This window comes from Talpa occidentalis, unplaced genomic scaffold, assembly GCF_014898055.3.
Source record: "Talpa occidentalis isolate TD23 unplaced genomic scaffold, MPIMG_talOcc4v2.1 talOcc4.12, whole genome shotgun sequence".
Taxonomy (NCBI): Eukaryota; Metazoa; Chordata; class Mammalia; order Eulipotyphla; family Talpidae; genus Talpa; species Talpa occidentalis.
The window spans coordinates 44,800,442-44,824,669 of record NW_023601212.1 but is presented as its reverse complement, the minus strand read 5'-3'; the positions used below and the strand labels follow the sequence as shown (position 1 = coordinate 44,824,669).

The 24,228-nt window shown below is 37.2% G+C and overlaps 1 protein-coding gene across 1 annotated transcript; it reads right to left on the bottom strand.

The window, feature by feature from the left end:
• Positions 1–653: 653 nt before the first annotated feature.
• Positions 654–1,592, bottom strand: LOC119242221 (olfactory receptor 7A5-like). Its single transcript, XM_037507966.2, has one exon. It carries the CDS (start codon positions 1,590–1,592, stop codon positions 654–656), a length of 939 nt encoding a protein of 312 aa, XP_037363863.1.
• Positions 1,593–24,228: the final 22,636 nt, after the last annotated feature.

Sequence of the window (24,228 nt, the reverse complement as noted above, 5' to 3'; positions counted from 1 at the left end):
AATCAGGATACAAAATGCTGAGGGAAGTCTGAATGTGCTCTGTTGATTAAAAAATTAAAAGAAAGCAAGAATGCACATCTTGAGGAATCATAGGTTTTTCATAATAGCTCGAATGCTGCAACAGAGATAATGAATTTTATCACATTAAAGAGATACTTTGTATTGATGTACGCATATGGATTAATGTAAATTTAATCTGATGGCAATTCCAGTTCCAATTATATATATATATATATATTTTTTTTTTTTAGAGTGTTTTACCTTAAACCTTGGTGCACACATAGACTTTGACACCTTATCTCTGTATAATCCAGGAATAGGTTCTTTTTGTCTGCAAAACATATCATTACATCTTTATTACTGCATTTCTCCCAATAATTTTATAGGTACCCCTTTTTCCTGTATTAAATATTTTACTGAATACAATTCACATGGTGATTTTTTTTTATTCCACATTGAATATAGGCTAAAAATTATTAGGGAAATACAGAAAAATTTTGTTTATCATGTATTAAAAAATAAGAAAGCTAACTACATATACAAGGTAAATGCCATATTATCTATGCATTTTCTGATAAAATGTCATGATTCAGTTCTTGAAGTTCTTTGAGCCCTGCTGCTTCTAAGCATGGAATCCTGAGGCAGTGATCCTGTCATGTCAGGGCTGTTTCCCATCTGAAGAGTTTAACAAGGGCCTGCTTTATGTCCTTGTTCCTCAGACTGTAGATGAAGGGGTTCATCATGGGTGTGACCACGGTGTACATCACTGATGCAATTGCAGTGTCCCTGGAGTTTTCAGTAGCAGCAGAACTGAGATACACTCCAAGTCCCGTGCCATAGAACAAGGAGACAACTGAGAGATGAGACCCACAAGTGGAAAAGTCTTTATACTTGCCACTAGCTGATGAGATTCTCAAAACAGAGGTTACAATCTTAGAGTAAGAAAAAAGAATACCAGTGAGAGGGATGATACCCAGAAGTCCTGTTGCAAAATACACCAGTAGATCATTAATGAAGGTGTCAGAACAAGCAAGTTGGATCACCTGATTAAATTCACAGAAAAAGTGAGGGATTTCCAGTTGTGTACAAAAAGACAGTTGTAAAACCATTAAGGTATGCAATAGAGAATCTAGAATAATCAACAACCAGGATGCAAAAAGCAAGAGACCACAGAACTTGGGGTTCATGATGACCATGTAGTGCAGGGGGTGGCAGATGGCCACAAACCGATCATAAGCCATCACTGTCAAGAGGAAGTTGTCTAATCCTGCAAAAAGCATGAAAAAGTACATCTGGCTGAGGCAGCCTTCAAATGTAATGACTTTGCTCTGCATCTGGATGTTGAGCAGCATCTTTGGGATAATGGTGGAAGTGAAACAGATGTCAGTGAAAGACAGGTTGGAGAGAAAGAAGTACATGGGAGTGTGGAGGTGGGAGTCAGTGATTATGGCCAGGATGATGAGGAGATTTCCAACGAGGGTAATCAGGTACATAGACAGAAACAACCAAAAGAGGAAAGGCCGCAACACTGCTTCTTCTGAAAGTCCTAGTAGGATAAATTCTGATATATGAGTTTGGTTTCCAGATTCCATGTAGCTTATGAAACTGTTGGAATAGAAAGTATGATAATGTAAATTTAGACACAGACATTGATCATTGAGTTAACACAAATGAACTTATTTTATTTAAAAAAATATTAATATCACCCTGTATTGTCTATGGAACTAGTGTCTGCAACCCAAAAATTTCTGAATTATAAATGTTACAAATCCTCTAGATGTTGAAAATTATATCCTTACATCTAATCCAAACATTTTTCAAAGGTACAATCTTCTCTGTTTGTATGCTTTTTTTTTCATTATCCAATTTCATTTCTTTTTAAAATTTTATTTTGTGTATGCTTTTTTTTTTGTTGCTGTTTTTCTTGTTCAGTAAATTGTCTTAAATATTTACTTTTTCCAAGTATTGCTTAATCCACTGGGAAATGCAGTGAAAGTAATTTTCAAAATCCTAGCCCTTATCAATTTTCTACTAGTTAAGTATCTAGTAAGGTGAAGTATCAGTAAATAAATGAAAAATAATTAGCAATTATTTTATTACGTAAAACAATGCAGTTCAACGCAGATGTGGAGTGATAAGGAATCATTGTTTAACCACTTTTCTAGGTCTGGACCAGTAGATATATTAAATGATCCTGGGGCATCTTGCAGTGCCAGAAGCAGCAAACACCCTGCATTATAGGAATAAACCAAAGGGACAAAAAAGTAAATGTTAAGTAATCAAATAAATACATAAAAATAGAGACAAATCTCTCAGGCTAAGATCCAATCATTTATGTAGATTCCATTCTCAAAGAGGTGGAAAATAATTGCCTTTTCTTTTTTTTAAAGATTTATTTATGCATACAAGAACTGGGGTACAGGTCGAGGTATAGGGGGTGAAAGGGTTCACCAGGGACAGAGTGGGGAACAGAACAGGCAGATTGACTAAAATACACTGCTGAGGGGAGCAGCCCACATGGTGCAGCAGACCTCTCCTGACTCACCTGCTGCTCCCCTCAGGCAGTGCATTTCAGTTAATCTTCCTGTTCTGTTCCCCACTGTCTCTGGTGAATCCTCTCACCCTCCGCTCCTCTGGCTTGTACCCCAGATCTTGTATGTATATATAAATAAATCTTTGAAAAAAAAAGTTGTCAAGAAACAGTCTGAACTCACTAATCCAGATTCTTTCTTGGCTGATGGGTGAAGCTGAAGTTCCTGTCTCCAGGAAGGCCAGGCAGATGGGTCCACTCTTGACCCTTGGATGTCACTATGGTGCTCACCTTTGCCGAGCATTTATCAGCGAATTTTTGCATATAAGTCTCCACTGCTCATAGGGTCATTCCTCATCTCCCACCAACCTAGACTGATTTCTGCTACTCCTCTCTCTAGGGCATGGACACAGACAACACTCTGTTGGTCACACTGAGCTGGGTGATCTTTCAGTGGATCTGATCATGAGACCCATTTGCTACGCATCCTACACTAACTCCACTAATTGCAGAATTAAGTAGCAATGCATTAACCAAGACATACATCTCTGTTCTCTGCCTTGTTGCCTCCCTGTTCCAACTCATTTTCAACTTTTTATGCCCTGCCTTCATTATTGATCACATAGCAAGAACTACTTATCATTTCCTATACACACCTTACTCTAGCCTTAATAAATACACTTACTAACTTAATAAGTCCTTACATTTATTTCTCTGTTGGCTCTTACCCTTTATTCACAGGAAGAATTCCACAGCAACTTCAAGTGTCAGTCCTTGATTATTATTTTAAGCTTGTCTGCAAAGCTTTCATCTAATCTCCCCAAGTTGAGTCAACATCTTTTGGATGCACATCAACAGGATTTCAGTGCCATATCAGGAACTTGTCTCTATTATCATGACCCTTCCCCTGATTTAAACTGTGTGTCCCTTGAGAAAATATGGAACATCTTACTCTTTTCTTCAACAATATTCTGCCTATCAACATTAAATAGTAAATATTACTTTTTATGGGATGTTAAATATTTTCATCAGTGGGGAAGAGTTAGAAGCAGTAAAGAAATGCTGCTGATGGATGGAGGGAAGCCCCATAATTGACAGCCAACACCAGAGGAAAAAAATTGAAAAAAAAAAAAAGCACAAGATATCTAATATATTTAGAATCTCCCATCATAATCACAGATGCTAATTCGACAGGTTTTGTATCATTAAATTTCCCTTCTCTAGCTCTATTTACTCCACCAAAGTTAATGCCAAGAAAGAATCCCTTGTACCATTCCACATCCCCCAGCACCTGTGAAGATGCTGTGCTCACCCAGAAGTTGTTTGGGAACAGTCTGAACTCACTAACCCAGATTCTTTCTTGGCTGATGGGTGAAGTTGGAAGTTCTGTCTCCAGGAAGTCCAGGCAGATGGGTTCACTCATGACCCCTGGATATCACTGTTGTGCTTTCTCATCACCTGAAATTGGTAAAGCAGACTTAAGAGGACACAGTGGGAACATAGTTTCTGTGAATTTAATTTTGTAAAGATTTATTTTTTATTTATACAATAGCTGGGGTACAGGCCAGAGGCGTGGGAGGGTGAGAGGATTCACCAGAGGCAGAGTTGGGGGTAGAACAGGTAGATGGACAGAAAGCATTGTTGAGGGGAGCAGCTAGCCTGACAGGAGAGGTCTGTTGTGCAATGTGGGAATCTCCCTGGCTGGCCAGGAATTGAACCCGTGCTGCAGAAGCTGCGGACAGCCTCCCAGAGCTGTGCTCAACCCGCTGCTCTATCAGGGACGCCCGGTTTCTCTGACTTTAGAGGCTGGATTCCCATGAGTCTCCTTAATGAGGTTTTCTTTTGTCTCTCTCATCCAAGAGAAATTCAGTTTTCTTGGGATAAGAGAGAAAAACAATACACATATGCTGTTTTGACCCCTTGGAGATATGCTGCTTATTTATTTACCTATATTAAGGTAGCATTGGTCTACAAGACTATATATGCTTCAGAAATATATGATCCCACCTCTTCACATGTATGTAATCATACCACACCCAGCACCAAGGCACCCATAGTATTCCACCATGGTCCATTGGGCCCCTTCCCCCTTAGGAGATAGCCTCTTGTCTTCTAGTCCATTGTTTCCCTTCCTCCCAGCAGGAGGTCATGTGTGGTCTCTAGCATACAGCAGAATCCATAGTGATCCCTCCTTGCTTTTCTAAAATGGTTTTCTTCATCCAAAATTTTAAAGAAAAAGTTGAATATTTTTCATTGACATCTTAGGATTTATTAAAATATCCCTGACCATAACAATCACACATAGGCTCACTGGCATATTTTAATCATGGCTTCTATGTTAACTAATTAACAATAGTTCCATAATAAAAGGAACGGCACCTCTGTCAAAAAATCATAGGCAAAGATGATTGAGAATGACCTCATAGGCATGGGTCTGGGAATGTCTACCCACATTGGAAGTGAAGGATGCAGGAACTGGCCAACACACATCATCTTGTCTGTTTCTCTATCCAAGGAAATGATTCTCTGACAAGACTCAATTTTTCATGGTACTCAAAATATTTTTCATAAAGGTGTTCAATGCGACAGTTATATAAGTATGTATATATCATATGTATATGTCAAATATATGACATCTGTACATATCATATATATTTAAAGAACTCATGCAACCCAATATATTGAGTCACTTAAGTTCTTTATATATTTTGAATGTAACCCTTTTTTTTTGGTAAATATTTCATCCAATTTGCATAAATTGCCTTCTTAATTTGATGATGGTTTCTTTTGCTGCTCAGACACTTTTAAGTTTGATGTTCCAAATAAATCATTGTCAATACCAGTAGCTACAAGCTTACTGCCTATGATTCTGTAGGAAATTAATGGTTCAGATACTATGGTGTCCTTAATCCATTTTAAGGTGATTTTTGTATTTATAAGATAGTAGTATAGCTCTCTCTTTTTGCACATGCTGTTCAATTTTCCTAATGCTATTTATTGAAGAAACTACCCTCTCTTCTGAATATCTTTAATGATTTTTGTCATAAATTAATTATAAATATGTGGGTTTATTTCTGGATCTTTAATTCTGCTCCAGTGATCAATGTCTATATTTTAATGCTAATATTATTTTATTTTGGCTAAGATACCTTTGCAATACAGTTTGAAATCTGAAAGTGTGATGCCATTCTTTTTTTTCTAAAGAATCCTGCAGTATTTTTTGTTTCCATAGAAATTTTAGGTTTTTAAAAAAATTTTGTGAGAAATGCAGTTAAGGAGGGAAGTTGGATTGGAATTAAAGATGGCAGGGGGCCCAATGGTCTATGGTAAAGACTATGAGTGCTTTGGTGGTGAGTGTGTTTTGGTGACATACATCAAAGGAGGTCAAAACATGTTCCTCAAAATCATGTACATCATTGTAAATATGAACATGTCAAGTCAGTAAAGAAAAAAAAAAAACAAAAAACGAAAGTTTGTTTTTTAAATAAAAATTTAAACAACATTTAAATGGAAAATTTTTAATAATTTTTTTTTTACTTTAAATAGGTAATTGGAATTTTTGATAGGGATTGCTTTGAATATATAGAGCACTTTGCATAGTATGAAAATTACAGCAATATTTATTTTTCCAATTCATGGTGCTGAATGACTTTTCATTTCTTTTCAGTATATAGATATTTAATCTCCTTGGTTAAAAATATTCTACATTTTTATGAAATTATAATCAGAAATTTTTACCTAACAGTAAAAGACTACATTTTATTCTCTAGTCCAACAGCCTGATAAAACAACTGGAAGAGCAAAGTCTCCTCTGGAGTCCTGACCCTCTCTTCTCTCTGGGGATGCTTCCTATCTCACTTCTACCTGACCAGAGAACTCCATGCTAACATTTCTGGGTCAAAATTTGTTGTGGTGACTTGAGTTTAATACAAACCTTGGGCCTATTATTTCTTGATAATAGTCACAACACCTCATGATACCAGGTCAATTGTTATTCTTGTTAGTTAGTATGAGCTAACTTTTACTAGTAAGCATGAGTAAAATTAAAGTATTGTACCTTTCATTATTACTAAATACACGCTTGTTTCAAATTAAACCATCATATTTTAAGCTAGTTTCAATTACGTTTCTGTTACAGTCCACCACCCAAAAGAGTGGGTCCTTTGCCTTCTAGAGAAAGAACTTACCGGAGAGCAGTGGGTGTAGCTGAACCAGAAGAGTCTTTATTAAAGACTTGTTTCCAAGTGACCAGTGCCAGAAAGGAAAATTAGGAGTTAGGAGATATTTAAAGGGTAAGTCTACCAGTGAAGGAGAGGAGCATAGTAGTTTATATTGGGCTATGCCCTGGTGATGGAAGCTTAGAGTAGAAAATTTAGAACAGAACCTTCACAAAGCCACCTATAGTGGGGGTAGAAATGATGAACCATTCATTAAACCAACTATGGAAAAATCCATAGGAACCAATCAGAGTTGGGATATGGAGAATTTTTATTCCCTTTTCCTTACCAATAAAAAGAAACAGTTTGAGGAGACACTAAGTTGTTTAACATTATTAAGTCATAGATAAATTCTTTACACATTTAAGAAGTTTGAAATCATATGAAGTATCTTTTCTGACCACAATGGAATGAAACTATAAATCAATAACAAAATAAATGGTAAGATTCTCTAGTGTGTGGAAATGAAAGTACGCACTCTTGAGAAATGATTGCATCAGGGAAGAGATCAAAATGGAATTTTAAAAAAATCTATTAAAATCTGAACAAAGACATTCTTTATCAACACTTATGGCATTCAGCCAAAGAAATTAATGAGAAATTTTATAGTAATTGTGAACATACTAAAAATGTTCTTTAACTCCATATCTACCATCATCCTTCCCTCCCAACACACCTCGGTCCTATCAAGCAAAAGAGGAAAACCATCTTATTAGGTTTTCCAGTCATTTTCTGTGCTTCAAAGTGGAATGCAGCATTTACTCCTGAGGTAAAACCAGTCTTCCAAAACCCACCAATGACCCAGAAACCAGATAAAGAATTTAAAAATTGCATGTCTAGTAGTTGCTTCTCTACAGTGCAGTCTTTAGAAATCAGGAAAGTGATTAAACCCCAGCATTTTCTCTTCTCTGTGCATACAGAGGATCAGTATTTCTTTAGGCCAAGGTATCTTAGGAAATTGAACTATCTAAATCTCAGGACCAAAACCAGACACCAGAAGCACCCCAGTACAGTTACAAATAATAGAATATGCCTGCATATATACACATATTTAATATATATTTAACCTCATAGGAAGCTTTTATTGGTTTAACTATATTTTTGAGATTACATTTATTTACTGTAATGTATATGACTTGAGTGTGTATGTTCATTACTCTATATATGTGTATATATATAATATATAATATATATATATATATATATTACCACATCATTCATGGTTCCATTCATATTACCACCAAAGCATTCATACTTCTCTACCATAGTGTGTTTGTTGGGGCCCAAGGGTGCCAAGGGATCTCAGTTGTTGACTTTTATGCAGGGAGGAATTTATGCAGGAGTCAGTGTAGGTGAGTTAGAAATGAAGCTTTATTGTAGGTAATAGCACACTCAAGATTGAGTGCTGGCAGATTCAGATGAGAATCCTGCCTTGGGTTTTCATGCTGTTGATATAAATACTTGCTTGCTTTGAAGCAAGCAAATACTTGCTTGGCTCCCATCTGGGAGCCCCTGAATGGGTTTTGACTACCTATATTTAACAAAAGGGGCTGGAATTTACAAATTGGGGTAGTAATATTTGGCCAATTTTATCAAAAGTACCTGGCTCCTAACCTGCTGTTAGATAAGATAGAAGTTTTACAATATTGTCAACTGATGTGAGATAAACTAATAAGATTTGAGTCACTGGTTCTGAAATGTGCACATCCATTTTGCAGAAATACTGGAGGGGAAGCAGGGGCTGCAGCCATGTGCTAAATTCTTGCTCCATCCCACATAGAGCACCTTCCTATATTTGCTCCCCATTGTTGGAGTAAGGAGCAAATTTTGACCCCCCAGAAATGATGTCCTGAATGATCTCTACCCCTGATGTTTTACACACTACACCCCTATCTCCATATGAAGAGATCTTAGGCAGAAAGGATTCCAATTCCCAGCATCTGTGAATCTGACTTCCTGAATGGGAACTAGGGTTGGAGTTAAGTAGCCAATTTTGGATTATCACTGAACATATGTGAGCTATGTTGATATGTTGTTTTTCCTCCAGCTTCAACTTGTACCCAGAGACTTGGAGGAGAGACATGGCAGGGGATATGTGAAGGAAAAACATGTAGAGAGACTCATGGGTTTGATACATATGGAGAGAATGTCCTTGGCAGAAAATGGCAGCTGTTGTTTTGATTTGTTCTTTGGCTTTGCATTTTCTCTCTCTTATTAGTTCCAGTTCTCTGAGTTCTCTGAAAGTTCAACCCCCTTTCTTCTGGTTCCCCACCAGAAGTCTCTCTTAGACTTGTGACAAACTTTTGGACCTCAGCAGCTCTACTTCAGGCCTACCCTATTTGGATGGACATTTGTCCATGAGAAGATAGGTAATTTTAGGAGTATTATTAGGAATATCCTTTCTTCTCTCCTCTCTCTATGCAACCTAATTCCATTAAAGAACTTTCACACTGAGTCTGCTTATTTGACTTTGTGCAGCAGATGGCTGGACCCGTTTAGAGCATGTACCCTTTAATAGCTTGGGGTGCCTGGGTTCCCCTTTGTCACATGCTGAAATCACTATCCAATACTCTGTTTCTGGTAGCCTCAATATTGGAGTAAGATGGGCCTCCCCGGTGGCACAGCAGTTGAGCTCTGGGCTGCGAAGCTGCCCTCAGCTTGTGCAGCGTAGGTTCGATACCTGGTCACTGATGAGGGTCCCACATGGCGCGCAGACCCCTCCTGCCATGCCAGCTGCTCCCCTCAGCAGTGTATTTCGTCAGTCTGCCTGTTCTGGTCCCCGCTCTGGCTCTGGTGAATTCTCTCACCCTCCTGCACTTCTGACTGTACCCGGTGCTTGTATGAATAAATAAATAAATATTTTAAAAAAATATTGGAGTAAGATTTCTAGGATCTGTTTTGGATTAGTTGTGTATGTTTCTTTTATTTTGATTCCCTACAGTCTACATATGAACAGAATCATCTGGTGTGTGTCTTTCTCTTTTGACTTATTTTACTTAGCATAATTCCTCTACATCTACCCACATTGTTGCAAATAGCAAATACATTTTCTTTGTATAGCTGAGTAGTATTCCATTGTGTACATACACTTCATCTTCTTTATCCACATATCTGTCTGTGGGTGCTTAAAAGTATATATATATCCAAATTAGTGTTTTTGCATTCTTTGGGTAGATGCATAGGAGTGAAATTGCTGGGTTATATGGTAGGTCTATTTTTAATATTTTGAGACACCTCTAATAGTTTTTCATAGAGGTTGGACAAGTCTACATTCCTATCAGCAGTGTAGGTATCTTTTCTGTATAGCCTCACCAGCACTTGTTTCTGCTCATTTTGAAACAGGTATCATATGACACCTTACTGTGGTTTTGATTTGCACTGCCTGATGAAAAGTGATGATTAGCATTTTTTTCATGTGCCTGTTGACCACTTGTATGTCTTTAGAGAAGTGTCTAAGTCTTCTTCCCATTTTTTGATTGAGTTATTTGTTCAATTTTTGTTGAATTGTATGAGTTCTTTGTACATCTTGGATAACAACCCCTTGTAAGATGTACGCTATGCAAATATTTTTTCTCTCATTCAGTGGGTGTCTTTTCATTTTTAACAATAGTTTATTCACTGTGTAGGAGGGTGCCTAATCTTCTCTAATCTCAGAATCTAAGCCAGGTTAGATTCAGTTCATACTTGAATGGGAGAAACATATATGAAACCTTTCTCTCTCTCTCTCTCTCTCTCTCTCTCTCTTTTCTTTTTCCCCAAAAAGGACACAAAATGCTATAAATTTCCCTCTAATGCATTTCTGTAGCTCTTTCTCTGATAATCCTGGTTTGGTCATTTGAATAAATCCAGGAAGACTTGCTGGAGGATAAAAGGACATATGGATCAGAGCCCAGTTGTCTCAACCAAGCCTTCCCTAGAGGAGTCATAGTGGTTGAGCCACCAACAGATTAAAAGATGAGTCAAGTTTAGATGAGATGCATGGCTGACCCACAGCTATCTATAGACTGATGAGGGGATCTACAATGATCATGATATGAAATTATTTTAAACTGTATGAAATCATTTAAAAAATTTAATCATTTTCTTTTAGAATGGTTTGTTATGCAATAGCTTACAGAACTTGCAATATTGTGCTAGTTCTTATCACTGGAATTTGTACTACTATTTGAAAATAGCATTCACAATTATTCAATTATTCAAACTATTTCAGATAACTATATTAAAAGCTATTCCATTAAGTTCCCTTCCAGTTAATCAAAAGAGGATTGAAGGACATGAAAATGGTGTAGGAAAACTTGTGGCACTTATTCTCTTATTTGGGAAGGATTTTAGCTAGTATGTAATCCATACTTTATGCTCAGGAATTGCTTATATACATATAAGTGTATATGTGTATATATATATATATATATATATATATATACATTTGTGCTATATTGTCGTGTGACACATTGTAATTCTCTCTCTCCAAATACATGTATGTGTAATAGAGATGATTATATTGATATTGTTCATTGATTATTCCTTTAATGTTTATGAAATTTTAGAAAAGGTAATATATTTCTTTTAGAACAATTAAAGAAGTAATATTTGTAGGAAACACTGGAATTGATTTTTAAAACTGGTTAATGTGAAAAAAAGCATAAATACTCCAACTAATCTTTTACCCAATATATAGTGACTCTTACACATCATCTCTGTACTTCACATCATCTGTACTCTGTACACATCTTCTCTTGTACTTCAATGAGTAGATGTAAAGTATGAGAAAAGGCTTACATAGAAATATGATGCATGATAAGAATTTTACTTTATGATATTTAAGACCACCTCTGACTCTAAACAAAGTATGTTGGTCTATATATTGAAATTTATTTCCATGTAGAATTCTCTCACAAATATATATTTGATCATTGGTTTTTGCCAGTGACTAAGATAAAAAAAGATAATAGTAAATAAGTTAAATAAAATAATAAGAGTGTAATGGAAACCAGATGTAAAACAGAAAGCTTGTTAAAGTCTATATTATCAATAAGAACAATTAAGATATCACTGTACAAAAGAATGATGAAACTAGAGGTCAAAATTGTGCTTCCATATTTTTTATAATAAAATTATCTAAATACCTTAATAACTATGTATATTATTTTTCTCATATTGACAGTGCAACTCATGATTGTGCTTTCAGTAGAACAATAGAAAAATCTCTTGGGATTTTCTGTTATAGGAGAAGAAATTATTTTTAAGTAATCATATTGAATCAAGAGATAAAAGGTCCCAGAATGTTATTAGCTTGTGTAGGAACTTCTGGTTCTGTGGCTTTGTGCATTCACAGGCACTTCCTCAGCTCCAGTACAGTTGACATTTAATAGTTTGTATCTAAAAGAATCTTTTCTTGAGTCTTTATGTTTTTGTTTCAGAATGTTGACAAGGGGTTCTATAAGGGCATGGCCATGATGCAGACTTCTGAAGCTATTGGAGTGTAAGCAGTGTAGCAACAGAAGAAAGGGGCACTCCTAGTCTTGTTCATTAAAATGGAAATCACTAGAGATGAGACACAGGAGCAAAATGCTTTATATTTGCCAATAGTCAATGAGATTGTTCATATAGAGGAAATTATCTTTGACTATGAGTAATGTGTCCAGTTGAGGGGAGCATCTGTCATCATGCCAGCTCCAAAATACATTACCATGTAATTAAAAAAAATGTCAAAATTAGCAAATTGAACCACCTGCTTAAGTTCATAGAAAAAGTGGGGGACTTTCAAAACTACAAAAGGACAGCTACAAAGCTATTGAGCTGCATACAAGTAATTCAGGACAATCATGATCCAGGACACTGGAAACAGTGGGGAAGTCAGGGCTTCATGAAAACCATGTATCATGGTGGTGGGTAGCAGATAATTACAGACCAACCAAAGATATTACATTCAAAAGGAATTTGCCCAATTTTCAAAAGAGCAAAACATTGCATCTGAATGAGGCAACCTCATAGGTTATAAGTTCACTCTATGTCTGGATATTCTCCAGCATCTTTGGGATATTGGTGGTATCCTCAATTTCTGTGGTAACTTTAACGTAAAAGAAATCTTTATATCCCTTGTTCCTCACACTTCATTAATTTGATTTTAAGGCACACAGGAATCAAACTGGATTCCTTTTTTATTTCTAGCTTTTGTTAGTATCCTAAAATCTGTGCTATAATAGTTACATTTCTATATATAAGAGCTCAGGAACCCATGCTGTAAGAATTGCACATTCCTGTAGAACACACACACACAGAGCACAGCACACACACCACTGTATAGGGGTTGTATTAATATGGGGCTCTCCTCTCGCTTGCCTCAAATCTTACTGTTTATGAATAAGTGGATACAACACAAGCTGCAGACATTTAATGTTTCCCGAGAAATGCAGAAGTAGTACCCAAATTCCAGGTGGTAGCTTGACATGGTCATATCAACATGAGAATACATTTGGATATTACCATTTAAAAAAAGAAAATAAAACAAAATAAAACAAAAAATACTTGATAGGACAAAGAAATGAATTGCACATACATGAGGGGTAAAAATAATCTAATAAGCTCAGGTGGTCCCTGAGAGATTGTAATGAGGAGAAAACTTTCAAGACAGTACTCTAACCTCATCTTTATTCCTCCAGTTTGCAGAATAACTAAAGACATAGCAAAATAATTCATCCTAAAGATAAAGGAAAAATATCTATGATTTCAGAACACTCTACCGATTATTGAACATCCCACTAGAAAAAATATGATCAAGGAGAAAAACCCACAACACACAAAATGAAGTATACAACATGCAACAGAAGTATGGGAATTTTAAAGAATGAAATGGTAACAAAATTTTCTAAATGCTATCGAATGCGAAATATGTGGAATCAGAAAATGGAGTTTGAATCTCAGATGCACCAAATGTTAGCTGTGTTAAATTGGAAAGCCAGCTAAAACATACAAAATGCTGATACCCTCTTTCAAATTCTGGGAAGAAATACATCATCTTGTGGTGTGGGTATTAATCAATATATGTACTGAGATTGGCACAGGTCCTCCAGGTAAGTAAACAAATAGTCATTACTGGTAATGAGATGAAGTTGTTTTGTTTTTCATATCTTCATATATCTTAATTACTTCCCCAGCACTCAGTCCCCAATTATTGCTTTATTTTAGTTCTTTGTTTTCTCTCCTACCTATCACAGTCTAACACCTCTCTGACAGTATTCCCACTGGACTAGAGAGATTGTATATTGTAAAGTTGAATTTGAACTCCTGAACTAACCCTACACCTCAACTATCTTCCCAGTGAGAACAACTCGAGAATTCCACACCTTGCACACTAGGTGCCATCACCAGCTTTACCCTTCAACTTCTCAGCCCTCAAACACATTGTTCTCCCAGCACTGAAATTTCACTTGAAGCTCTCTGAAGCCACAGCTCTGATCCTCAGTGCCTTGCTACGTCTGTTTCCTTCCATTTGGATCTCACCCCTTGGTCTATTTGGAATTCATCAACCCCTCTCCATCTTCAAAACTCCATCTCCTCCGTGAGACTCTCTGTCTCACATTCATAGACCTGCTTTACCTTCTTATTGTTACCATAGAAACAACAGATACTCCCTCATGCATTTAATTTACAGGTAGGGGTTATCCATTGTATTTTAATGTTATTCCATGTCTTTTTTCCCTAGGTAGACCTAGTGGCTTGAGACATGTAGCAATGTTAATATACCCACCACACTTGCAACCTACCCCTGACTTGGCTAATTTGGAAAGAGCAGCTAAATGAATATATATTTTATGGGCTAAATAAAGAATGTGGTTTCATGGAAACCGCAGCTGATGAGAGATGAAGATGGTAAGAAAAGAAGCAGGGAAATGATAAAACTGGTGTAGAGATGTGGATAAAGAATGTTTCTGTATTTTGAGATCAGAACCCATTAAGGGATCAGCGCATAGCTTGTAAAAAGTTAAATAGAATAAAGTATAAAAGAAAATATCAGAGTACATAATACAGTGTAAGGGTACATACAAAATTATTTCAGATTTTTGCTTTTTTTTAAAGTATCTACTTTTTAAATTTTATTTATTTATTTATTTTAAAGATTTATTTTTATTTATTTATACAAGCATTGGGTACAGTCAGAAGCGCGGTAGGGTGAGAGAATTCACCAGAGCCAGAGCGGGAGCAGAGCAGGCAGAAGGACCGAAGCACATTGCTGAGGGAGCAGCGGGCAGCAGGCAGGAGAAGTCTGTGCCCCATTTGGGACCCTCCTCAGGTGGCCTGGGAGCAGCTGGGGATTGAACCGGCACTGCAGAGGCTGCAGGCAACTTCGCAACCCAGCGCTCAACAGCTGAGCCACCGGGGAGGCCCTTTGCTTTTGTTTTTGTGTGTGTGAGAGAGTATATGTGCACACAGTTGTCATTTCTGGATCTGTGAACGTTTGTTCTGGATCATGGTGTGAAAGTAATGTCTTACTGTAGAACATAGGAAAGACATATAGAACCCATTTAAGCAAAGGCAAGAACGGTTTTAAAAGACCAGTGTTTGCTAAGGAGGAAAAAGGTAATATGGACTTTCAGCAGAACAGAGGAGCTAAGTTCCAGGTGACCTTACCTTGACTCAGGGACCCTACACTGACTGGCCCTCTGTTGATCCACCTAGATGCCTGACCTCAGGTGCTATTCCCATTCCTACTCCATATTCATTTCACTACACACTTGCTTTTACTATGATCCAATAGCAGATGAAGTGACCTTTTTCTCACTTTTTTTGGTGGATTTTTTCTTTATTTTTTGGCTTTAGTATTTTTTTCTTAAGATTTATTTATTTATTTATACAAGCACGGGGTACAGTCAGAAGCATGGGAGGGTGAGAGAATTCACCAGAGCCAGTGCAGGGAGCAGAGCAGGCAGAGTGTTAAAATACACTGCTGAGGGGAGCAGTGGGCATGGCAGGAGAGGTTTGTCTTGCCATGTGGGACCCTCGTTGGTGGCAGGGGATCGAACAGGCGCTGCAGAGCCTGCGGGCAGCTTCGCAGCCCAACGCTCAATGCTGTACCATCAGGGGAGGCCCTTGGCTTTAGGTTTTGACCTCTTTTTTTTTTTTTTTTGGTACACAGACCTTGTTTCCTCAACCAACAGAGCAAGGCCTCCCCAGAACATACTTGGTAAAATCTGCACCCATCTCACTAATCTGCCCCCGTTCTTCATCTGAATTACCCCAGAAGACATTGAGCCACACACATATTTGTTTCATTGTATTCTGCCTCCTCCATTATATGTAATATCCAAGTCAGCAAGAACTCCACCTTGTCTGTGGTTTCCTAAATGTGTGCATTTACTTAGAAAAATAACTACAAGGAAGTAGTAATTAAGCAATACAATTACAGGAGCAAAACCAGGTAAAGGCAGTGGAATTAAAATAAATATATTAGTTGAATTGAAGTTTAAGGCTACTTGCAAAAGAAATACATAAAATAACAAAATTAATGACATAAGCATGGGATCTAAATTGGAAAAAATATCAATATAAATTTTTACAAAACAGTGAAGGGTGCAGTTCAATGTATATAATCATAAATGGTGTCCAGGATGTTTAAGAAAAAATAGCTGTAATTATTGTATGTGGAAGGTAAGAGATGACTGCTTTTTTATGTAAGTTGCATTTTCATTTATTGTTTCCATTCATTGTGAAGAAACTTTTGAATTTGATATAGTCCCATGTATTGATTTTTGCTTTTGTGTGTTATGCTTTTGGTGTCATATCCAAAAAAAAAATCATTGCCAGACCAATGTCAGGGAGGTTCTAAACAGACTTTTTTCCAAAGCAAAATTATATTCAATAATAACTTAGGAAATTTGAATAACTAAGGGCTTTAGTTATTAGTGTATCCATATTGGTTCATTGATTGTGACTGAAGTAAACTAATATTTAATAATAGAGGGACTGAGCTGTGGAGGAATGGAAACTCAACTTTATCTCAGTTTTTCTTGTATATCAAAAACTATATTAACATCTTATTAAAAATCTAACTCCTCCCATAAAACAACAAAACAAAGAAGAACAAAGGAGATATTCAAATTGCGGACAGACACATGAGAAAATGCTCATCATCATTAATCATCAGGGGGATGCAAAACCAAACCACAATGAGGCATCACCTTGCACCTGCTGGAATGCCTCTCAAGATTGTGGACTTGGGCACACAAGTAGGAGAGGGAAGTACTGTGAAATGCAAATCTCATGAATTGCTTTCTAGGTAACATCTACCTGTATTAACATGGATCTTTCTAATAAATACTGTTCATATTCAAATACACGCAATAGTGAAAATTAAGAAACATATATGCTTACTTCAACACACACCTCTTTATACGTTATACTCTGTTTTCCCACTTCCCTTAATTGCAAAACTGCCTGGCATTGGTGAAACCACTTTAAACTTCCCATTCCTCCTTCAGTCTCATGCAAGGGGACGTCTGTTACTTTTACTTGTCAACAATGGACTTTGTATAGTTGAGTCCAGTGGACAGTTCCTTTTTCTTTAACAAATCAAAATAGTTAATTTAATTGATTTAACTTAGTTACAAATTATTTAACCAAGCAAACAAAATGGCAATCTGTAGTTTCATTAATATCTCAGATGATCTCAAGTAAAATTTGTTTCTATTCTCGAACACTTTCCTGAAGTATCTACTGGGCTTTCAAACTCACCGGGATGGGGTCTCTGATTCCAGACTCCTAACTAGAGGGTCAACTAGAGGGTCAACAGTGGACACTGAGACTGTCTTCCCAGATAACACGACAGGAAGGCATGAAGTCTTGGTGCCTGAGACAGATGACGGACTCCCAAAACAACAACCGGTCCATCATACACTTGGCAGTGGAAGTTGAGGGCCTGCAGCAGAGGAACTATTTATAGTCCTTTACATCTACTCATTTGGCACATTTTCCTATTGTACACCAGCCAGCCTCTTGCACATGATTTCCCTATAGGTCAGACAGGAATGACAGTTTTTCCTAATGACTCTCTGATCCCCAGAGACTGGAAATCAAGTGAATCCAGCTTTCATTATTCTTTCTTTACGAAATCTCTGATTCCAGAATTTTTTTTATTTTTTATTATTTTTAATTATTTTTTTAAACTTTTTTTTTTAAAAGATTTATGTATTTATTTATACAAGCACTGGGCACAGTCAGAAGCACGGGAGGGTGAGAGAATTCACCAGAGCCAGAGCAGAGAGCAGAGAGCAGAACAGGCAGAAGGGCGAAGTACACTGCTGAGGGGAGCCGCTGGCCGCAGGGGAGGTCTGCGCGCCATGTGGGACCCTTGCCTGTGGCCGGGAATCCAACCAGCCCTGCAGAGGCTGCGGGCAGCTTCACAGCCCAGTGCTCAACCTTTGCGCCACGGGGGAAGCCCTCTGGCTTCAAGAATTTTAACCTCCCAACACTGATCCCAATCCTGAGTTCAATTTTTTTTTTTTGTAAATATCTAATACTAAGAATTGTGTTTTGACTAGATCCCTTCGATCATCAAAGCATGGAAAATGGTGGATCAAACTGTGAGCCAATAACAACTTTGAAAGGAATAAAAGTGTAGAAATGCTATTATCCAATACATGTTTTTGATTTATATTAAATTATTTTTGAGATTTGTTCAATCTTATACTATTCATTGGATTTATACTTGAAAAGCCTAACACACTTCCATAAATGTACACTCATGTATGATTTCTTTAGTTTGTTTTTCTTTAAATACAGTCTTTTATTTTGAAAAAGGAGGACTCACAGAGCCTGATATCACCACTCTAACAAAGCAGAGAACTGGATACCTTGGAATAAACCCTTGCATGCTATTCTCCTGATTCCATGAATATTTTGCCAAAACAATTGGGCATTTATGCAATATAACAAGTTATGCACTTTCCTTAGGTATTATAAAATGTCATTCAGAAATAAACCAACACTCTCTGACTTCACTTGTATCTGGTATGTAGAAAACCAAGCCAATACACAAAATAAAACAAAAATAAATGTTCAGACTAAAAGACCAAATTGGTGATAACCAGAAGGGAAAGAGGGAAGGGGAATGGGTAATAAGGAATTTTGTGGTGAAGTTGATGTTGTATCTGCAGATGTTGATTTATATGCTGCACACCTGAAGCTTCTAAAATGTTAGAATGCCAGGTTACTTAAATAAAAGGTGACAGAGAGAAACTGATTGGAAGTTGAAAAATACCATACATTTCTTACATCATTGTTCGTTTTTGTACAGTATTTGATTTCCCCTCTCAGGTGCATTCCCTGTAGCTCTCCCAGTACCATAATATCATCATAGTCCATTGTGCTGTTCCCTTCCCTGTTTTGATCCCTCTTCCTCTCCCTCCCCTTCTGTATGCCTCAGATCTATAGTTTGCCTGCAAATATTTTGTTGTTGTTGTTGTTGACACTTTCTTTGGTTTCCCTATATTCCTCCTATAGGTGAAACCATCTTGTAGTTTTCTTCTCCTTCTGATTTATTTCTCTGAGCATAATCCCTTCGAGCATCATCTATGTTGCTGTGAATGCCATGAGTATATTTTTTGATTGATGAGTAGTATTCCATTGTGTAAATATACCACATCTTGTACCAGTCACCTGTTTTTGTGCAGTAGGGGAAAACATACATATTTTATAAGAAAACAGATTTTTTAAAAAATATTTATTTAATTATACAAGAACTGGGGTACAGGCCAGAGGCATGGGAGTGTGAGAGAATTCACCAAAGACAGAGTGGGGAACAGAACAGGCAGACAGACCAAAAACACTGATGAAGGGAGCAGAGGACAAGACAGAAGAGGTCTGCTGCACCATGTGAGTATCTCTCTGGCCAGCTGGGAATTGAACCCGCACTGCAGAGGCTGTGGACAGCTTTATAGTGCTCTGCTCAACCCACTGTGGACTGGGGAGGCCCAACAAAACAGATTTTAAGAGAATTTAGCATGTAATTTGTCACATTTAAAACAAGCTTTTACTTCCTTAAAGAAATAGTTTTCCATATGGTTTAAAACATAAAGTGTTAATTATAAGTCATATATCTGATATTTTTATGCCATATGCCTGGCTTAGCAATGACTATAAAAGCCCATTCTATGTGTTGGTATTGTTATAAACACCATTCTCCATTGCATAAAGGGACTTGTGAGGCTTAGTCATATGTCCAAAGTTATACTCTTATACTCCATGGGACAGCATCAATCACACTCATTCTGCTCCTAGTGTAACCAGTGACATAGTGAGAAAAACCACCTATCCTATCTATGCTTCAACTTCAGTGTGCATTATGAATCTCCCAGAATTCCAGTGCAAATGCAGTTTCTGATTTAGCAGGTGCTACTGGGCCTGGAGTTCTTTATATTGAACAATTTCCTGAGTGATATTGATGCTGCAGGTTCCCATTTGTGGACTCCTCCTTGAATAGCAAGACTGTGGTCTTCTGTTACAATGTAGTTACTTTGGGTCTTTTGATCCAAAAATGACTTTGCATATAAATTTAATAGAATGGTGTGTTCATTCATTAAAGGCTGTTGTAAATGCTGTGTTAGATCTTTTTAGTTAGAGTCCTTGAATGACATCAGCTAATATACTTCTGAACAAACTATTGTCTTTAAAATATACGCTGCTTTAAGTCAAAACAATATACCTCCAAAAAAGACTTTAGGATAGGTGGAGGAAGAACTTCAAATTTGTCCGCATTCTAATCCCCAGATATATGGAACAGTAATGGAGAGCTAAGGTAGCCAATGGAATAAGACTGTTAATCAACTGACCTTAAGATGAAAAGGCTGATCATTATTATGTAGTGGGACTAATGTAATCACTTTGGTCTTAGCATGTTCTACCTGTTTTTACCTGCTTGACTGGAGTGTAGGAGTAGCTGATTAGTTTCTGGCTCTCTAACTGTTGGAGACAAGTTCCCAAAACATCTCTGAAGCCCAAGTTGTGGACTCTTTTGCCTTCTATGTATTTTTTATGGCTTCTCACATCCAAGTCTTGAATCCATTTTGAGTTAATTTTTGTGTATGGTGTGAAGTAGTGGTCGAGTTGCATTTTTTTCTGCATGGGGTTATCCAGTTTAATGAACACTATTTTTTTTTTTTTTTTTACTTAATATCATTTTTATTCTTTTTTTTTTTTTTTTAAATATTAAATTTTATTTTTATATTCCCCCATACAATTGCAAACGCCCCATTCTGACCCCAATCCTTCCCCTCCCGCCCCCCACCCCCCAAAAAGTGTCTCTGGTTCATAGTTTTTTGTTGATTTTGATTTTCACTTTCTTATATTCATTTTCCTGGTCCCTTATTTAAGTTTTCTAGATTCCTGCTATGAGTGAGACCATCCGGTATTTTTCTTTTTCTTTTTGGCTTATTTCGCTGAGCATGATCCCTTCCAGCGCCATCCATGTTGCTGCAAATTGCATGTGTTTATCTTTTTTGAATGCTGAGTAATATTCCATGGTATATATGTACCACATCTTCTTGATCCAGTCATCTATTTTTGGGCATTTGGGTTGTTTCCAAAGCTTAGCTATTGTAAACAGTGCTGCTATAAACATAGGAGTGCAGGTGCTCTTTGGAATTGATGTTTCCGTGTCCTTTGGGTAAATACCTAGGAGTGGAATTGCTGGATCATATGGAAGCTCTATGTTTAGTAGGTCCAGAAATCTCCACACAGCTCTCCATAGTGGTTGGACCAGTTTGCACTCCCACCAACAGTGCACAAGAGTTCCTTTTTCTCCACATCCTCGCCAACATTTGTTGTTGCTAGTTTTTTTAATATGTGCCATTCTCACTGGTGTGAGATGGTATCTCATGGTAGTTTTGATTTGCATTTCCCTGATTACAAGTGATGTTGAACATTTTTTCATATGTCTGTTGGCCATTTGCATTTCCTCTTCAGAGAAGTTTCTTTTTAGCTCTTCTGCCCATTTTTTGACTGGATTATTTTCTTTGTTGTTGCTGAGTCTCATCAGCTCTTTGCAGATTTTTGTGATCAGTCCTTTATCATTAGTGTTGGGTGCAAAAATGTTCTCCCAGTTGGTGGGGTTTCTCTTTGTTTTTGTTATTGTCTCTTTTGCTGTGCAGAAGCTCTTTAATTTGATGTAGTCCCAGCTGTTTATCTTGGCCTTCACTATCACTGCTTTGGGTGATGTGTCTGTAAAGATGTCTTTGATGTGCAAATCCCGTAGTGTTTCGCCTATATTTCCTTCTATGTATTTTATGGTTTCAGGTCTTATGTCTAGTTCTTTAATCCATTTTGAGTTGATTTTTGTGTATGGTGTGAGGTAATGAACACTATTTTTTGAAGAGACTTTCCTTTCTCCATTGTATACTCCTGGATTCTTTGTCATAGATTAATTATTTACATGAGCATGGGTTTATTTCTGGTTTCTCCATTTTAATCCATTGGTCTATGTGTTTTTTTATTCCAATATCAGACTGTTTTGGTTACGATGTGTTGTAGTACAATTTGACGTCTGGCAAGAGGAGTGATTACCTCACTCCTCTTCTTTTTTGCTAAGAGTGCATTGCTATTTTTTTTTTTTTTTGTGGTTCCATATAAATTTAAGCAATGTTTATTTCTTTGAAGAATTATGTGAAACTTTGATAAGGATTGTCCTTGTTGCCAAGAAGGATGTTTTAATCAATGTCAATTCTTCTAATTCATGCACATGAAATATCTTTTCATTGCCATGGATTTTCTCCTATTTCTTTTAGCATGCCTTATAGTTTTCATTGAATTTGTGTTCTGCTTCCTTTGTTAGGTATATTCTGAGGAATTTAATATTTTTTGATGCTCCTGTAAATGGAATTGTTTTCTTGATTTCTTTCTCTTCTAATTTGTAATTTGCACATAGGGAAGCAGCAGACTTACTATGTATGTTGATTTTGTAGACTGCTACTGCTGCAGGGGGTCTTGTTGCCCCAGCCAGATAGCATACTGTCAAACAGCCAAGAGAAAAGGCCTCACACCATGGGACTGAAGATCTGGCATCCCTTTGCTTTTTGTTCTTGGTCATAGAGAGAAAAAAAATTATCAGAAAGTATATTAGACAATAAATTATATGTATCAGCATACTGTCAGTAAATGGCATGGAAAATTGTCTGTTTAGAAATTAGTTGTTGGGCAGTTTGGCCCACTTGACAATGGAAGATGGTTTGTTGTGCATGCCTGACAAGCAATCCAGCACAACAGTTGTAGTGGGTCCTTCTTTTGCCTTCTCTTGAAGTTTCTTGGGAAAGTTTTTAAATGATGCTATTTGAGTTAGGAGTTTCTAAATAGAAAAAAGTTCTGATAGCTGAGTAGCAGCAGGTCCCCAGCTGAAGGCCATGCGATAAGAGGAGTCTTTTCTTGCTTAGGCTTTGGCTGATAGGGATGTACTGGCGGCTATCTACAGTCTTAGGTTATTGTTTAGCTGAAACAATGAGTTTTAGTGTAAGGCTTAGTTTTTTATTAACCTTGAAGGTTTCCTTCTTACTGAGAGGAGAGCACGTAGTGGCCAAAAGCTTATGGAAAGAGAGATGCACTGATTGTTTCTGCTTTATTTCTATGCACATGATAATGTAATCTCACTGCTTGCAAAAAATGTATAAATAAAGGCCTGCTGAGTCTCTCTGCAGAAGATACTAGACCTCACCAAGTGTCAGTGTCTCCTCATTCTACCTTGTCCCCTTCCCCTCAGCCCTTTCGTTTTCGCCGATGCCTTCCCATCCTTTCAGGAACCCCTGACATGACATTTTGCCGGAGGCTGGTCCCCGACATGCTACTTTATTGGTTTATAGTTTCTAGTAATTGCCTAGTGGAGTCTGCAGGTTTTTTTTTAATGCATATTGTCATGTCATCTCTAAATAGTGATTGTTGTGCTTTTTTTCCAATTTGGATTCCTTTCCTTCTTTTACCCAATTGCTCTAGCTAGGATTCCATACCATGTTGAATGGGGAAAAAAACAAAAACAAAAACAAAAACAAAAAAACCAAAACCACAACTGTTTCAAATCATACATTGACAACATTTTAAAATTCAAAATAGGGCCTCCTTGGTGGCCTAGGGTTTAAGTATCGTGCTTTCATGCTGTCACTGCTGTAGCCTGAGTTTGACCTCCAGCCAGGGAACTAATCCACATATGGCACAGCAGACCTCTCCTGTCTCAACTGCTGCTCCCCTTAGAGTTTATTTCAGTAAAATCTACCTGTTCTGCTCTCCATTCTGTCTCTGGTGAATCCTCTCAACCCTCTTTCCCCTCCTACACCTCTTGCCTACACCCCAGTTCTCTGCAAAAATAAATAAATAACTCTTTAAAAAATAAAAAAGTAAAATAAAAAATACACAAATAACTGCAACAAAAAGCCAAAGGAATGGATTGAGGGACTACATAGACATTCACCAGAGAAGACTTAGGGATGGCCAAAAGGCACATGGAAA